This window comes from Cebus imitator, unplaced genomic scaffold (assembly GCF_001604975.1).
Source record: "Cebus imitator isolate Cc_AM_T3 unplaced genomic scaffold, Cebus_imitator-1.0 Scaffold171, whole genome shotgun sequence".
NCBI classification, from domain to species: Eukaryota; Metazoa; Chordata; class Mammalia; order Primates; family Cebidae; genus Cebus; species Cebus imitator.
Genome location: NW_016107486.1, coordinates 3,713,784 through 3,730,194, shown reverse-complemented (window position 1 = coordinate 3,730,194; position 16,411 = coordinate 3,713,784). Strand labels below are relative to the sequence as shown.

General features: G+C 33.8%; 1 protein-coding gene across 8 annotated transcripts in view; it reads right to left on the bottom strand.

Moving 5' to 3' along the window:
- GRIA4 (glutamate ionotropic receptor AMPA type subunit 4) overlaps window positions 1–16,411 on the bottom strand; it is a 386,448-nt gene that overhangs the window by 69,824 nt on the left and 300,213 nt on the right. For 7 of the 8 annotated variants that reach the window (XR_005202841.1, XR_005202842.1, XM_017544804.2 and 4 more), the window contains exons 6-9: window positions 14,964–15,122; window positions 10,013–10,180; window positions 8,766–8,870; window positions 3,528–3,638 (exon numbers count right to left, since the gene is read on the bottom strand). Coding sequence is in view for 6 of the 8 variants with exons in the window: in XM_017544804.2 (XP_017400293.1) it covers window positions 3,528–3,638; window positions 8,766–8,870; window positions 10,013–10,180; window positions 14,964–15,122 (543 nt within the window). In the remaining 2 variants the exon portion in view is untranslated. Of the gene's footprint in view, window positions 1–1,017; window positions 2,227–3,527; window positions 3,639–8,765; window positions 8,871–10,012; window positions 10,181–14,963; window positions 15,123–16,411 lie in introns of those variants that run through there. The other variant, XM_017544807.2, reaches the window with a different exon arrangement.

Sequence of the window (16,411 nt, the reverse complement as noted above, 5' to 3'; positions counted from 1 at the left end):
GGTATAAGGAAGAAAATAAATACATTTTAATTTTCTGTATGTATGTATATATACATATAATATATTTTATATAAAGATGAATGTGTATGTTATTATAATGCAGATATATGTATAGTGCCTCTACAGCATTATACATAGAGGAGATAAAATATAACACATCTCATTAAAATGTACAAAAAGGAACCTCTGGAAAGATTATGTGTGATAAGGATAATTGCTTTTAGATTTGTAACGTAATTCTGATACTGGAGTGAATAAATTTGGTTTTATGGAAAATTTGCCTAAAGGATTATTATGTTCATGAGATGGTAAGAAATATCTTTGTAGTTGAGCAATGCATCATAAGCATCACTTAACTTTGGTAATAAAGCTTTGGGGGAAAAAAAAAGGAGCTTGTCTGAAGAAACATCACTGTATTATCTTCCCTTTTCCAGAGCGTTCAGTAGCCAAGAAAATAGCAAGATTACAGAGGAAAACACCACCCTCCCTTCTACCAAGATCTACTGTAAACTGCTTTTCACTCAATTGCTGTATTTATCCAAACCACATAGAACAGATTTGGCTTCTTTGGGTTATTTGCAGAAATTATTACTTTTAATTCAGAAAGTTAAATCAATATGGTCACAGTCTTATGAATTTTATTGATTTTATAAATTTTTCAGTCAACAAAACTTAAAGATAAAAATGACCGTATTAATTTTCTTTTCTATTAGATTTAGCTGTGGTATATTCTGGATGATTATATTCAGGTAGAATAAATTCATTATTAAAATGAAAATCACATTATAGCTATATAACACTGTTATAAGGAAAAATAATTTTCAACAGCATAAAAAGCTAACGCTACATTATATTTAATAAAGATAGCGAATATAATTATTACTTATGTTTCTGGTCTGCTTTCTCTCAATAAACTGTAAGTTTCACTTAGTGTAGGATTTTTGTCTGTGACATATTCCCAGGGCCTAGAACTGTGCCTAGCACAAAGTAGACGCTCAATAAATATTTATGAATAACTGAATTTCTCAATCAATTTTATTTAGCAATAGCATATAGTGTTACAGTGTATCAACATATAAATAACAACATACACAAAGGACAGACAACTGGAAGAACATTAACATCATATCAATTTCAATCAAAATGAATTATATCCAGTGCTCACTCTCAGCCTTCTTCTGTATCTAGATACAGGTAACACATATATTAAAATATCTAGCCAATTCCATCTGTGTTGGGAATTTTCAATTGAATTTCGGGATAATTACATGCAGATGCCAAAATCTTGTTTATCTACAAGAGATTTCTTTCATAATGAATGAAGTGGAGGGATGTCATAAGTCCTGGACTACCATTTTCAACAAAAGCAAATGGAAGGAACACTTTCAGGGAAAGGATTCTAGTAATTCTTTTTGAATTACTGAATGATTATGCAGTTGCAAATACCAGAGGTATTATTTATATAAAGATTACATTTTCATACAAAAAGACAGATACTAGTATTGTACTATTTTGATAGCAAAAATATTAATGACTTTACTGTCAAACAACATATAACTTTACAGAATATCCTTTATATATATGCGTGTAAAACAGTTGGATTTTTCAGTCATTTTTTTACTATATTTTTTGATAGCATGCTTCCTGAAAACTAGCCATACTTGCAAAATTAATTCAGTATTTTGGTTTTAGGAATTATTTGTCCAGTCCCTTTAGCAACAGGGATGGAAAGGAGATTCTCTATATCATACCTATAATGCACATTAAAACACTTTATTTCACACAGAACAGGCAAAATTCCAAGAGATCTTTAAAGAAAACAACTGTATATATTCAGAAAACAAGCACACAAATTCTGAGATATTCACTTATAGAAAATCTACCCTTGGAAATGGAGTGATATAATTCCATCATTTACGTACAGTGACCTCATTTCAATATATGGGAATTGTTATGTCAGAATCGCTAAGTGATTCTTTTTCAACATCTATTTCTTGAGAAAGATTAATTCTTCTTTAGTTCTAGTATCTCAGAAAAGTCACAGAACTTAATTTTTTTTTTTCTGGTAGTCCAGAGTTGGTCATCGAAGAAGAATCCCACATGAAAAATAAGCTTAAATTTACTACACTGGAGAACAAGACTTGAGCCTTAGTTAGGAATGGTTGAACAGCGTGGAACTCTTTTCTTTCTTGATCAATTTCTTAAAATAGGATTCTTCATCAGAGGCTGAAAAGAGGAGGACTGTACTGAAGTATGACTTTCCATTACTGTGTTGTTTTTAGGAAAAGAAACATATATATATTGCTTTTCAAGTCCCATGCAAATATTACACAATTAAGTTGGAAGGTTTACACAAAAACTGCTGTTGGTTGGTTTGCATTCTAAAATCATAAACTTCTGCTGAAGTCTTGTCAGAATACATTAAATTGCTGACTGGTGATGCAACACAGATAAAACTAATTGCAACATATGAAGGCTTCTCTCTGGCATTTTCATTTCATTTAATATTACTTTATGGAAACAACTCAACATTACTAAAGACCTGAAACTAAAATGACAAAAGCTAAAAACCAAATTACATAAATACTTCCATTTTATTTAGAGTAAGGGCTCCATAAATAATTTAAAATATGTTTTGCCTACAGAGTCACTGAGCTGAGTATATATAATTTTAAATGAGATAGAAAAGGTCACCGATTGTTGATCTCTTTTGACTAGCATTGACTCGAAAGGGCATGTTTGATTTTGAAGAGAAAAATATATAAGATATTCTATTATTTAAAAGGTAATTTCATGAGAATCTCTTTGAAAAAACAGCCTTAAAATTTAGAGGACTTTTCATTTTGTGATGTGGCTGAATGAAGCAATTATATTCTTCTTAATTTTAGAAGTTCACTAAACTATAATGAGTACTTCTCACTGGTCAATGAGAAAAATAATCGGTGGAAGAAAACTCTTTTCACGTTCAAAATAAAAATAAAATAAAATTAATTCCTAAAGCATTTAGTTATGTAAATCATACTTATTAAAATCTTCACAGTCACATCTTCACTATTGTAAACAGACAATACAAATCATTATCCGGTCATTAAACTACCTGAAAATTATAATTTTAAACACTATTAATTATAATTACATTGAATTTTTAAAAAAATAGTAACATTAATAATATATTTACTACTGGATATATTTATGTGATGGCAGTTGACTTTTGTCATGTTCACTGTTTTGTGCTTTAGGGTCTTAGCATTTCATACATTTCCAACTAGAGTTAGACAGTCTCAATTTTTAACACCTGAGCATGTTTCCAAGAACAGCAATGTAACAAAAGATAATACAAATAAAAGTACCATATGTACTCAAGGCTTAGGACGAACCTATTCAAAGCCTCTATAGGCTTCTGTGGATCAGAACACCCATGTTACCATTGCTAACAGTCAGCTTTGCCCTGCCTGCTCACCATCGCTGGGGTGTTAGAATTGCCTGTGGACAAAACGGAACACCATAAAGCATAGACCAACACTTACCATAATTGTGGTTACAACCACTGTTCTGTTCTCAATAGCAGCTGTGTCATTGCCAAGAGTGGGGACATCTTGAATCAAGACTAACTTGTCCATGTCGTTCCAGTAACCAACCTGCCAAATAGAGAAGATGCTTGAAAACATATTTTAGAAACATTTAGTCTAGTTCTTCTTAGAACAATGAAGGGTTTGAATAGGTAAGTAAAGAAAACAAATAAAAAGCAAATGAAAAAATGTGTTTGGAAGTGTTCTTACTTGCTCATGAGCCAGTCTGCCTGGTGTTAAGGTTCCAGCCTTGTTACATGTTTGGCAAATTTATTGTGTACAACAGTGGAGTAGCCAAGAGATAGGGAATGGGTGATTCCAAAAGGAATATAAGCAAGGAGCATTATTTTAAGTGGATCCCCTCCTCTAGTGAGATAGAGTAGTGCCCCCTAAATTAATTTGTGTGACTTTATCAGTAAAGTTACAGGTTGTATAGTAAAGGGAATAACCAGATTTATAAGAACATATACAGGATATTTTCAAGCAAAAGAAACTTGTATATCTTTAAAGCAAAACAGAAATGGTTTGGGGTTTGATATAACCTAGCCACTAGGTAACAATCTTACAATTTCTGAAATGCTAATTTACATCAGAGATGAATATTAATGGACAATGTTTTCACTTTAAAATATTACATTTAAATTTGTATTTTTTATTTACAAATTATTAGTTTTTCATTTCATTTCAAATACTTTTTCCTAAAAATAAATTATGTAATTACTTAAGTACTGTGAAAAGTAGTAAACTACAATGAGCTTTTAATGGAAATTTAGTTGTTGCAGATCAACTTTGGTTGTTGCAGATCATTAAGCAATAATAATGGCTGTTACATATTGAGTGCTTGCTCTGAGGCAGACAATATACTCAATGATTTTTAAAAATATGTATCTCAAAGTTAATACACATATCAAGTATGGAGTAGGGGCAGTTATTGTCCATATTTTAGAGATGAGGATTCATTTTAGAAGGCTAAATAAATTAAACAAAATTATACTTTAGTAGGGCCAGAATTCAAAACTCAGGTCTGCATTACACCAAGTCTACATACTTTCCTACTATGCTGCATGAACTCCCAAAACGGTGTTTGTTTAATGCTTGACAAACTTCTTTCTTGAATTTCTTGATGCAATTGTTAAAACTCATATCTCCAACAAAATGTATGCATTTGCTCACTGGTCTGTATTCACTATTTGTTCTAATATGTTTTGGAAGTCTCTCTTGCTTAATCCAAGTTTCTTAACTGCCATGTTAGTATTTATGAGCATATTAAAATACAATAAGCATTAACATGTCAGAAAGAGGTCCTAGATTATTCACAAGAGTTGCATATACAATTCAATAACAGAACAGATGGAGAAAAAGAATTTTTATTAATATGGCTTGCTACACTTCTTGGTTTGATCCGAAAATTATAAGTTCAGCAAATATTTTCAATAGCCCATGTGAATACATTTCGGGTTAACATTTATTAATAATTATGTGAAAATTTTAATTTAAAATAACTATATATTTGAGACTCACCCTCTTTTCAATTCTTATGTGTACTTTAATCAGTTGATTCTTGTTAACTCTCCTTTCCACATGACAGTTATACAACATGAAAAGGGGTTTTATAGTTTAGCACCCCATTAAAATGCAACCACCCTGAAGATCTCACCAGCCAATTTCAGGAAAGAAAATTTTTCTTTATTAATGAGTCCCACAACAGAAAGAATCACAAATCTGGGATACATTTTGGAGAGTACCTAGATATTGGCAAGACCTTGACATTGTGCATTTAAAAACTAAACCGTGGGTTTGCAGCTATTCTCCTCTTAAAGATAAATGATTCAGAAGTGCTGGCAAATTAAAATAATAAGCAAACTTTAATTTTTTGCCTTATACCTATATACAATTCTGGTTAAAAAAAAGAGAACATTATACTTTGTGATATGGGAACAATTCATGGTAGATTTCATGTGGACCATGGATTTTTTTAGAATTAAGTCCACACAAGAAGTCAGTTCTTAAAGAAGGGAATCCTAAAGTTTGGACCCAGGCCTCATAGAAGATGGAGTTTCTCTCTCCAATCTTCTCAACATTTTGCATTTTACTAAGAACTTTTCCCATGACTGACCCCATTTAACTAGACAAGGAAATGAATATTTTTCCTATAGACAAAAAGTCGGTGAAAAGTGGTTTAGTAATGGTAGAGCAAAAATATGGATGCATTTAAATCACTAAATTGATAAAGAATGTCAGAAAAATATTTTTCTTCTTTGGACTCCTAAAGGTGTCAGAAAAATATTCATTTTCTTTGGACTCCTAAAGGCAAATATAACTATAATAATATATGTGAGCAAATGTTTCTGAATTAGGATGGTCTTGGCCTAGAACACAGAGATCAGATAAGGACTGAGGGACTGTGAGAAGCTCCTGTTCTACTTAAAGTTGGTTCCTTGGAGAGCTGCTTTGACCAGAACTGCCCTGAAAATCTGACCAATTCCCACACCAGCCTTAAATAGAATCCTCAGAGGCAATGGAACTGATGACGTTTCAAGATCTGGAAACCTGAGTCAAGATCTTGAGTGATGCTCTGGAGCTGCGGGAATTTCGGTTTCTACTGCAGCTCCACCTGTGTTTAGCTGAGCATCTCTGAGTAGGTCACTTAGTTTCTTTGAGCCTTACTTTTTGATAAAAGGAGAAAAAAATATATATCTATATATCTATATATATATCTTATTTTTAGGTTGTCACAAGGATTGAATATAAAAATGCACATCAATTTTCCATTACGGCATCTGGCATATACGGTGCTCTCAATAAATAAAATTTTTACAATTAAATATTTCCGAAACCATGCAAGTCTGTAGCATTCCCTCTGGAGCCCTGGGTGGGGGTCATTGTAGTGATAAGAAGATTTTGGTGTACTTAGGAGCCAGGACTTCAGAAAGAGTTTGTGGCTTCTGCTTAATGAGACTCTCAATCAGTTTTTCTGTTGCAGAAGTCAGACAAACTGATGGGTTGACTCTCTGATCTGTTTTCAAAGATAGCTCCCTTGCTGGCAAGTGTTCAATTTACAAGAATGATTGCTCACTTCTCAGACATATTGCCTAGTTTCACCAGCATAGTGTCTCTCATGGTAGCTCATTTTTAAGTTTAATATTCCTGACACAATGCCCCAGTTGATCGTTGCCACGGAAAAACAAAGATAGATGAATCTACACCATTTTACACTTCAAATTTCTTTTAGGAGCCCTAGATGAATGTTAGCTGAGTGTGAAGGTGTACTGTTCATCACTCTCCCAACTTATTCCATAAGTTTCTCTTTGAAAAGTCTCAATTTTTGTTACCATCATTGTTCAATAGGCTATGAAAAGATTCAGTACTATGAGTCAAGCCCCCTTGATAATACTGCTAGTTAGCACCAGCTTTCTTTTTCCACTATTCTTTCTTTTATAGAGAACAATTTGACATTCTGCACTTACTGTTTTGTAAAGTAAGTCTTTTGCATTTTAAAAAGCTCTGTTTAAACGGCAAATTTTGCAAGGTCTGGTGTGTGGCAAGGAGGTGGGCCAGTCTTATCTTTGTCCACCTGTTAGCCAACATTTTTAGGGGCCTGTGGAATATCCTAACTGCTCCACAGCTAGCAGAGATTCTTTGCTAAAAACTTGCCTTTTTTTGTTGCTGGCTGTGTGCTGGCAGAGTGGGCCCTTCTTACCGTCTCCTTCCCTTGCTTCAGTCAATCTCCTTAGAAGAGCCTGGGATGATGTGCATCTGGGCCCTCTGGCTGCCATCCATCTCCTGCTACTCCTGATCTGGATCAGATAGGCTCCAGCTTACCGTATATTCGCTGGCCACCTGCATTCAGGCTATGCCATTAAGAAGATGGAAAGCTGGAGATGGTTTTCACGGCAGCTCCAAATTTCTCACAGATGTAGAAGCACACCCAAATGGCAGACTGGAGCAAAACCTTTGCCATTTTCCTTATATCACCTTAACTTTAACCGTCCTGCCTCCAAGCCTTTCTTCAGGAGGTTGCCCCCTCCATTTCATCCTACCCAAACTCTAACATCATGGCAATTTTAAATTCTACCTCCTCCATGCAGGTTTCCTTTATTTGTTTTCCTCCAGCAGAAGATCATCTCTTCCTAGGTAGATCAGTAAGGGACAAAACACTAAAATATGTTTTCTCACTTACAGGCTTTGGATAAGATAACTTATTGTGCTATAATTTTCTCATTTGAAAAAAAAAGAAATACTACTACTCAAATTATAGATTTGTCATGAGGATGGAATCATGCAAAGCACCAAGTCCAGTGCTTAGGACACAGCAGGCATTTCATGAATTGCAGCTATCATTTTTACATAAAAGCATGAAAATATATTTTGGAATTTTTTTTAAACAGCCAAGTGTTGAAAGAAATATAGCTTTTAGATAAAGTGAACTTGAGTATCTGTTTCCCTGAGCATCCTAGCTCCTAGATAAAAGGAATGTAAAAAAATTATATGTGTTAGCTAGAAAACACTTATAACTAATTACTGTGGTGGGCTGAATGATTACACTGTATAAAATACTTCTTGAATGCTGTGAAGACCATTCCTATACCTAGTCACATCTTACCACTAACAGAGAAATATCTTCCAAAATCCAGGAACCTAGCACCAGCACCTTCCTGAACAACTTAAATGTTTCTCTTCCTTTCAGCCTAATAATAATCTTAATAATCTTACCATCTATCTTCTTTCTCTTTTGGTCATTGGAATTTACCTAGTTGACTAATTCAAGAACACCCAGCCTATTCTAAATATGTTCACCCATTAGAAGTAGCTTTTTGGTACTTGATGTAATAATTTTATAAATGACTGCCTTGAGGTGCTTATGTCTCTTTACTGCTTTGTGTCCTGTTCTGCAGAGCCAATTTTGATTTGTGGAATTTTTTTTTTTTTTTGCTAACCCCACCCAAAATATCACATCCATTTTGGATAAAGGATATAAACAGTGTATAAATTAGTTTGTTTCAGCTTGGGCACACCATCAAATATCAGTTATATGACACACATTTATCTCAGCATTAATTATAAAGAAAGTACTAAAGTATTTGTAAGTACTCACAAACAAAGGAAGGAAGTCATCTTCCTTCTCTAGGGCTTTAAAATGCTACATACAAACTAAGTAAACAGAGAATTTTCTTTTTCAGTTTGATTGTGGCTCACCTTTCTAGGTCCTGTGCTTTTCAGCTCAAACACATCCATTGTGTAATTGACTCTACGTCCATAGTGGTCAAACTGAACATTCCCTGTCAGCCCTTGAATTCGAACCTGAGTGAAAAAGAAAACCACGCATGTGTTCATTTGCAATTTCACTTGTAGCAATCTCAACTTCATCTGCTGAAATTTCATTAGGTATTTGAGCTATTGGGATAGAATCTGAAAGAGGAATATCAAAGAGATATATAAGCAATTCTGCTCTACCCCTGGAAGGAGAATATATTTTATTGGTTTTTAATATCATAAAGTTTCCATTTTTACTAAAAGAATTCTCCCTCAATTATATTTGTATAGGAATAAATTTTTTTATGGTTACTTTTCAGTTTTATCTGTATATCCACAAAATGGATTAAATAGCCCTGATACTTATGCCAGATCATATTCTCACCTTGTTAATATTAAAATTAAGACATAAGAAACAAAAACATATAAGGGCATTTTTGAAAATATTCAAATATATTTTATTCCAAATTTCCAGATTTCCTTCTAATTTGCTTTTACCTATGTTTTGAACCCATGACATTTCAGAACATTTAAAATGTAACATTAAATATGTATATGAACAAGTAGTGTTAGTATAATTATGAAAGACTAAAATAAACTGATTACTTAATCCAAAGTTACAAAGCAATTTAAAGATCTCCAAATGTAGTCATTATTTATGGTTCTTCCACATTCCGGGACCCAGGTGGGCTTATAGTTCCTGAACCCCCTGTGGTTAGCTAGGCCCATGCAACTCTTTCTAACATATGAGTTGTAAACAGGCATGATAGGTGTCATTATTAAACCACATAATTTAATTGCCAGTTTGAAACTCAGCTGTTTCCCTTTGAAGAATTCAAGATGGTCACTGCTCTGTCAGCCTACATCCTCGAGTAATTACAATGAACCTGCTAATCTAGCGTGTGTCTGAGTAAGCAAAGTTCCCTTCTTGTTTTAAGTCACTGTGATTTGGGTTGTTTAGTACTGCAACATAGCCTAGATTATCCTGACTATGCATCCACATAAGATTTTGTAAACAGCAAGATTCTACCTTGTATTTTATCTAGAAATGTTCCCAAAATGATGGCTTGATATATTTAAGTAGCAATTGTAATATGTATTTATGCTTGGATAAATTAGTCTGTTTCCTTGAACATTCAACTTAAACAAGACTATGCAATGAATTGAACTTAAATAATATTGTGAGTTACCTGTTTGAGTGTCCTTTCCATGTCAATTCCCTGGCCCCATGGAGCGGCAGGATTTGCCAGACAATCCCCAGCATTTCCTCTCCTTGAGATATCAATTTTCTGCCTCCTAAGGCTTCGGAAAGTTTCAGCCATCACAAGGACTCCATCATAAGTCAGAGCAGAGGTGTACTAACCAAATGAAAACAAATATAATGGTATATTTATAATCTTATCAAGTACCAGAAATGGCCTGAGGTCTTTGTAAGTTTATGACATAAAGCACCATTCTGTCTGTAGGATGGTTAAATTACTAATAATTAATTGAATCCGGCTTCAGAAATTTCTATTCTTGCTTTAATATAAAGCCTGTACACCAAATCTTATCATCCCAACTTAAAAACGAGAAAAATCACTTTGAAAAATAGAAACTCTAATAAACAGTTTTCCATCAGTTGGGAGAAGAAAGAGCCTCATGCAAGGTCTTTCTGTTGTGTCCCAGTAAAAATAGCTAAAGTATCAAAGGTTAAGGGAGTGTTGTAATCTGCCTTGTAGATGGTTTCTGTGGTTGAGCCCCAGGAGAGCTGAGCCTCTTAATCTTTTCCTCCTCCAAAATGCCTAGCAAGGTTCCCTGAGATTTAATGTATACTCATTAACTTGAAGCATATATCTTTGTTCAGTCTCCCAGAAGAATGAGTGGAATTGTTTATTGTTATTCAGAAATATGATGCCAGAAATAACATCCACTTATTTAACAAATGTGTTCGTACCAGTCACTGTGCTAAATAGGAATGGATATTGCCGCACCCAATGAGGGAGCAGAGCAAGGCAGAGTCATTTCATTAAACTTTCAATATAAACTAGGATCAAAGTAGAGATATGAAAGATAGACCATCTGCTTCTTTTTGAGAAAAGAGTGAGCTCCCCCAACCCTCAAAAGATTATTATGATTAGGAGAAAAAGTGAAGAAAAATTGAGATAAAAATGCAGTTTTCTAGTTACAAAAATAAATCAACATCGGATCACTTTTGGTAGAGATTTATTAGAAAATTACTGAACACATGGAAATGGGGCACAATATTCTTAAAGCGTGGCAGATCTGCTTATTCAATAAACATGTATGTACTAGTCACTGTGTTAAATAGCATCAACTATTAACTACTAATCATGACAAAAACTACATTATCTCCTTTAGAAATTCCATATGGTCAATTCCTTATAATTAACACCTTCTATGCCTAAGCAGTAGGTTTGTGCTGTAGAAAGTGGAGGATGATCTCCTTAATTTTCTGCTTCAAATGAAGAAAAATCATTTTTTCAGGCTGAGAGGGGAGAAGGATCACCTGAGCCCAGGAGGTTGAGGTTGAGATTACAGTGAGCTGTGATTGTGCCACTGCACTCTAGCCTGGGTGACAGAGAAAGACCCTGTCTCAGGAAAAAAAAAAAAAAGTAAACTTAGGCAACGTGGCAATAAGGCATAGCAGCCACCATTACAGGGAAGAGAAGAGCTAAAACATGGATAAAATAAGGAATATTAATTCTAACGAAGAACTGTTCAATAGTATTGGATATAACTCTTGTATTAGAAGGATTTATAAGAACCATTTAAATGAAGAGCTTCCCTATATATTCCTCCAGGACATGATAAAACAAGCTTCTGAATAGACATGCCCTTCACAATTGATTGGGATGGGGTAGCTGAGAAAAATTAAGGTGTTTAATCAAGGCACTACACCAAAAATGAATGTGCCTCCTCCCCTGCCTGATCCAACACATCTTTGAGTAGAAAAGTCATCAAATCATCTTTTTTTGGTAAGGCAGCAAAATAAAAACAAGAAATAAAATGAATCTTACTTAAATCATAAAGGGCAAGGGAAAAATGCATGCTAGTACTGAGGACCAAAGGAGGAAAAAAAGAAAAATGTTGCTACTTTTCAACAGAAAGAAAGAAGTTGAAAAGAGATGGCACCAAAAACCAAACACATTTGCTGTGTTTTAAAAAGTCCATCCATTTTTTTGAAATATGTGAACCAGAAAAAAGGGCACGTATCACACAGAGTGGTGTAGAGCAAAGGAGACAGTCAGCCAGAGCAGCAAAGACCTGGAATTTGACAAGTCATAGAGCTGATCGGTGTAAAGAAGTAGTAGTTTAAATTGGTTTTACCTTTTCAAATGATGTAATTCTTTTTTATGTGTCTTATTGTGCTACAGTCCAGGAAACCATAGTTACAGGCACACAACTTCCAAGTGGCACCTAGAAAATTCTTAATAATCATTTCATTTTTAGGCAGGGTAAATAGTGTCCTATAGTTATTTACTGCTCTGATAAGTAATTAGAATAATGGAATGGTTTCTGTTTACTAAGATTTATAGATAGCAAGACAGAATTGGGCAGAATCATGGTGTGGTAGAAAAAGTATGGGCTTAGAGAAGAAAGAACTGGGATGAATTTTAATTCTGTGACTCATAGGTTTTGGGAATGTGAAGCACATTTTTGACTACGGAGTATGAAACAGAGCAAAACTAAGATAATAATGACTCTCTCCTGTGGTTGTTATAAGAATGAAATTTCATATCATATCTGAGAGCTCTTTGAAAAATGTACCAGACTCTAGCTAGGAATCTTAAAGACCACAAAGATAAGTATTTGATGGTTACCGCCCAGAGAGTTTATAGGAGCGAAACAGTAAGTGTGCAAATAATTATATTAAATATGTGATGAAAATTACCCAATCAAATACTATGGAGAGAACAAGGGAAAAAGGAATTACAAAAAAAAAAAAAAAAAAAAAAAAAAAAAAAAAAAAAAAAAAAAAAAAAAAAAAAAAAAAGAAAGAAAAAGACAAAGAAGAAAAGATTTCATAGAGAAAGTAGAATTTGAGTTTGAGAGAAAGACTTGGGAGATGGTTGGCTTTGGACAGGTAGACATGAAGGTGGAGGACTTTTGAGGTAGAAGCATGTGCACAGGGAGTGATAAAGAGTGGAGAAATGCAGGGCAACTCAGACTGGCTGGAGCATCAGAAAGGGGGCAGAGGTCATGCAATTGGAAAGTCTTGATTGGCCTATAGAATGAAAGACCTTGATTCCAGGAGATTTTTTTAAAGCGAGGAAGTGACATGATCAGAAGTCATGCTTTTAATCTTGATTGAAAAATTAAACAAAGTACACTTTAATTAATTATAATCAATCCTCATTTGTGGATTCTAAATTTTCAAATTTTTCTTCCTGCTAATATTTATTTGTGATTCTCAGATCGATACTTGTGGCACTTTTGTGGTTATTTGTGGAACTGTAGAGTGGTAAAAAATTTGAGTAACCCAACACACAAGGTGCCAGCTGTGGCTGAACAAGAAAACACTGTTTTCTTGTTTCTGCTCTCATACTGTAAACAAGCGTCCTTTTTGTGTTGTATTTAGTGCCATATTTTCTGCAGGTTTGTGCTTTTTACTGATGATTTCACTGTTTAACATGGCCCAAAAGCATAGTGTTGACATGCTGTTTAGGATTCCAAAGTGCAGGAAGGCTGTGATGTGCCTTATGGAGAAAATCCGCATGTCAAATAAGCTTCATTCGGGCATGAGTCACGGTGCTGTTCACCAGAAGTCCAATGTTCATGAATCAACAATACATTAAATAAGGTTTCTTTAAACAGAAACACCCATAAAACAAGGTTATGTACTGAAACGTTGACAAAAAGTTTGTAAACAGAGGCTAGCAGAACTTAACCCTATATTTTTCCTGGGAGGAAGGGTTCCATATTTACTCATTCAGAATTTAAAGAGACTTTCTAGAACATAACTGCTGTAAATAATGAGAACTAATTGTACTGCATATATTTATTAAATGGCTACTGAATGCCTAGCATCGTGCCAAGAGCTGTGAATGATGAGAGGACTATACAAATGTTTACAGAACAAGGAGGCCAAAGCTATAGCATAGACAAGCCTAATTGGAGATAATCAAATAGGAGACATTAAAATGATTATATCCTGTGTATTCATGAACTTGGTCCTTGGCTCAGGGACAGGCAACTAATATATCCATTTAATAATTTGCATATATATATAAAATCAAAGGATTTGGCTATAGTGCTTGATACATAGTGGACACCCATTTAATGTTCTGTTTTGAAATTCTATGATTTTATAAGGCAGTGAAGATGGTATGCCAACCTGGCCAAATTCCAGCATTTCAGAGAAGAAATTAACATGGCCAGTATGAAGTATTATAATTAGGAAATAGAAGCAGAGCTGAAACCTTCTAGTCTTAGATCTTATTTTTTCTAGGCTTGAGTTTCCAAATTATATATAAAACTTTTTACTGGAATACACTGTAAGTAATAGATTAGCAAATGATCATGATGGTGCCTTATTAGGTAGGGGCTCAAACTACTAAGTTGGAGTTTAAGGAACATTATGTCATAATTTAACATGAGGTCTAAGAAAGTCATCTACTCTTTTAGTTTGAACAAATATGCTTATGATCATAAATTTACCAGTTTTTTTCTGAGCAAATATTGATAGCATACTTTCACAATGTCAGTCAGAAAAACATGAAAACAACTAGGAAAGAGAACTTTTACAGAAGCTTGTATATTTTACACTTCTGCACATTTCCTAATTTGCTTACTCATTGCAAATCATTTCAAAAATGTGGGAAAAAATTTACTAATGCTCTGTCACATTTGGAATATTTAGTTAACAGTTTTTTTTAAAAATATAATTTTGCAAGGAAATTCATATGCAATGTGCTGTAAGAATACTAGTAAACTGATTGAGCTAATGTCTATCAACTCTACTCTTAAAAACAGAAATTCAGAAATTATTAAGTACATGTGCAGGGCAGTTATAAGACAAAATGCTTTGTTCCTATGCCAGACTATTGCCAAAATGTTAGTGGAAGAACTGTATAATAAACTTTCTATCTTAAAATTTTGAAAATATCAGTAATACAGTAGATAAAAATAAAAAAATACCTTTGGAGGAGTCTCAGAACCTGGATACTCTCTCTGATCTAGTTTCTTCCAGCGGTCCATTAGTTTGATTACCATAGGTGTATTAAAATCTACCAACTGGAATCCAGTAACATTGGCTCCACCATGTATAAACCTCTCAAGAGAAATGTCCTTGAATCCCTATAAATATTTATACAAAAGATTGTTAAATTTAGTTTATTATACATGACAGCTCTTCAATAGTAACATAAATTAATAACCTATACAAAATAATAGATTTCTTATAAAGCAATGGCTAAAAATGTGGAAAATAATAAAAGATGTGGAAAACCTAATGATGTCTATTTAGCTATTAAAATCTGTAATTCAAAATCCAATACATGAGACAAAGATACATTTTTATTTCAGTTCAACTCAAGTATTTCTTGAATGACTCTGATTGCCTTTTATGAAGTATAAAGGGGGATATAGGAGATAAAGATGATTGCATCAAAAAGTCTCCTGTTTCTCACTAACTCATTTTATGAAACTAGCATTATACAGATACCAACATTTGGCAAGGACACAACAAAAACAAAAACTACAAGCCAACATCCCTGATGAACACAGTCATAAAAATCCTCAACAAAATACTAGCACATCAAATCCAGCAGCACATCAAAAAGATAACTCACTGTGCTTAGTAGGCTTTATTCGAGGGTTGCAAGGATGGTTTAACATATGCAAAGCAATAAATGTGATTCATCAAATAAACATAATTAAAAGGAAAAACCATACAATCATCCCAACAGATACAGAAAAAAGCATTTGATAAAATGCAACACATCTTTATGATAAAAACTCTCAACAAACTAGGCATCAAAAGAACGTATCTCAAAACAATAAAAGCCATCTATGACAAACCCAAGGCAAGCATCATACTGACTGGGTAAAAGCTTGAAGCATTATTCCTAATAACTGGAACAAGACAAGGATGTCCACTCTCACCAGTTGTATTTAATATAGTACATCCAGTGCTAGCCAAAACAATACCTAGAAAATCCTAAAGACTCCTCCAGAAGACTACTACATCTGATAAACAACTGCAGTAAAGTTTCAAGATGCAAAATTGATGTCCCCAAATCAGTTGCATTTCTATAGCCAACACTGAAGCTGAGAACCAAATGAAGAATTCAATCTTATCTAAAAATGCTCCCCCCAACACACACAATATCCAGCAATGCATTTAACCAAGAATGTGAGAGACTTCTACAAGGAAAACTGCCAAACACTGATGAAAGAAATCATAGATGACACATAAAAATGGAAAAACATCCCATGCTCATGGATAGGAAGAATAGATGTCATTAAAATGATTACATTGCCTAAAACAATCTACAGATTGAATGCAGTTCCTATCAAATTACCAACATCATTTCTTGCAGAATTAGAAAGAAAATTTTAATATTCATATGGAACTTATTAATTCC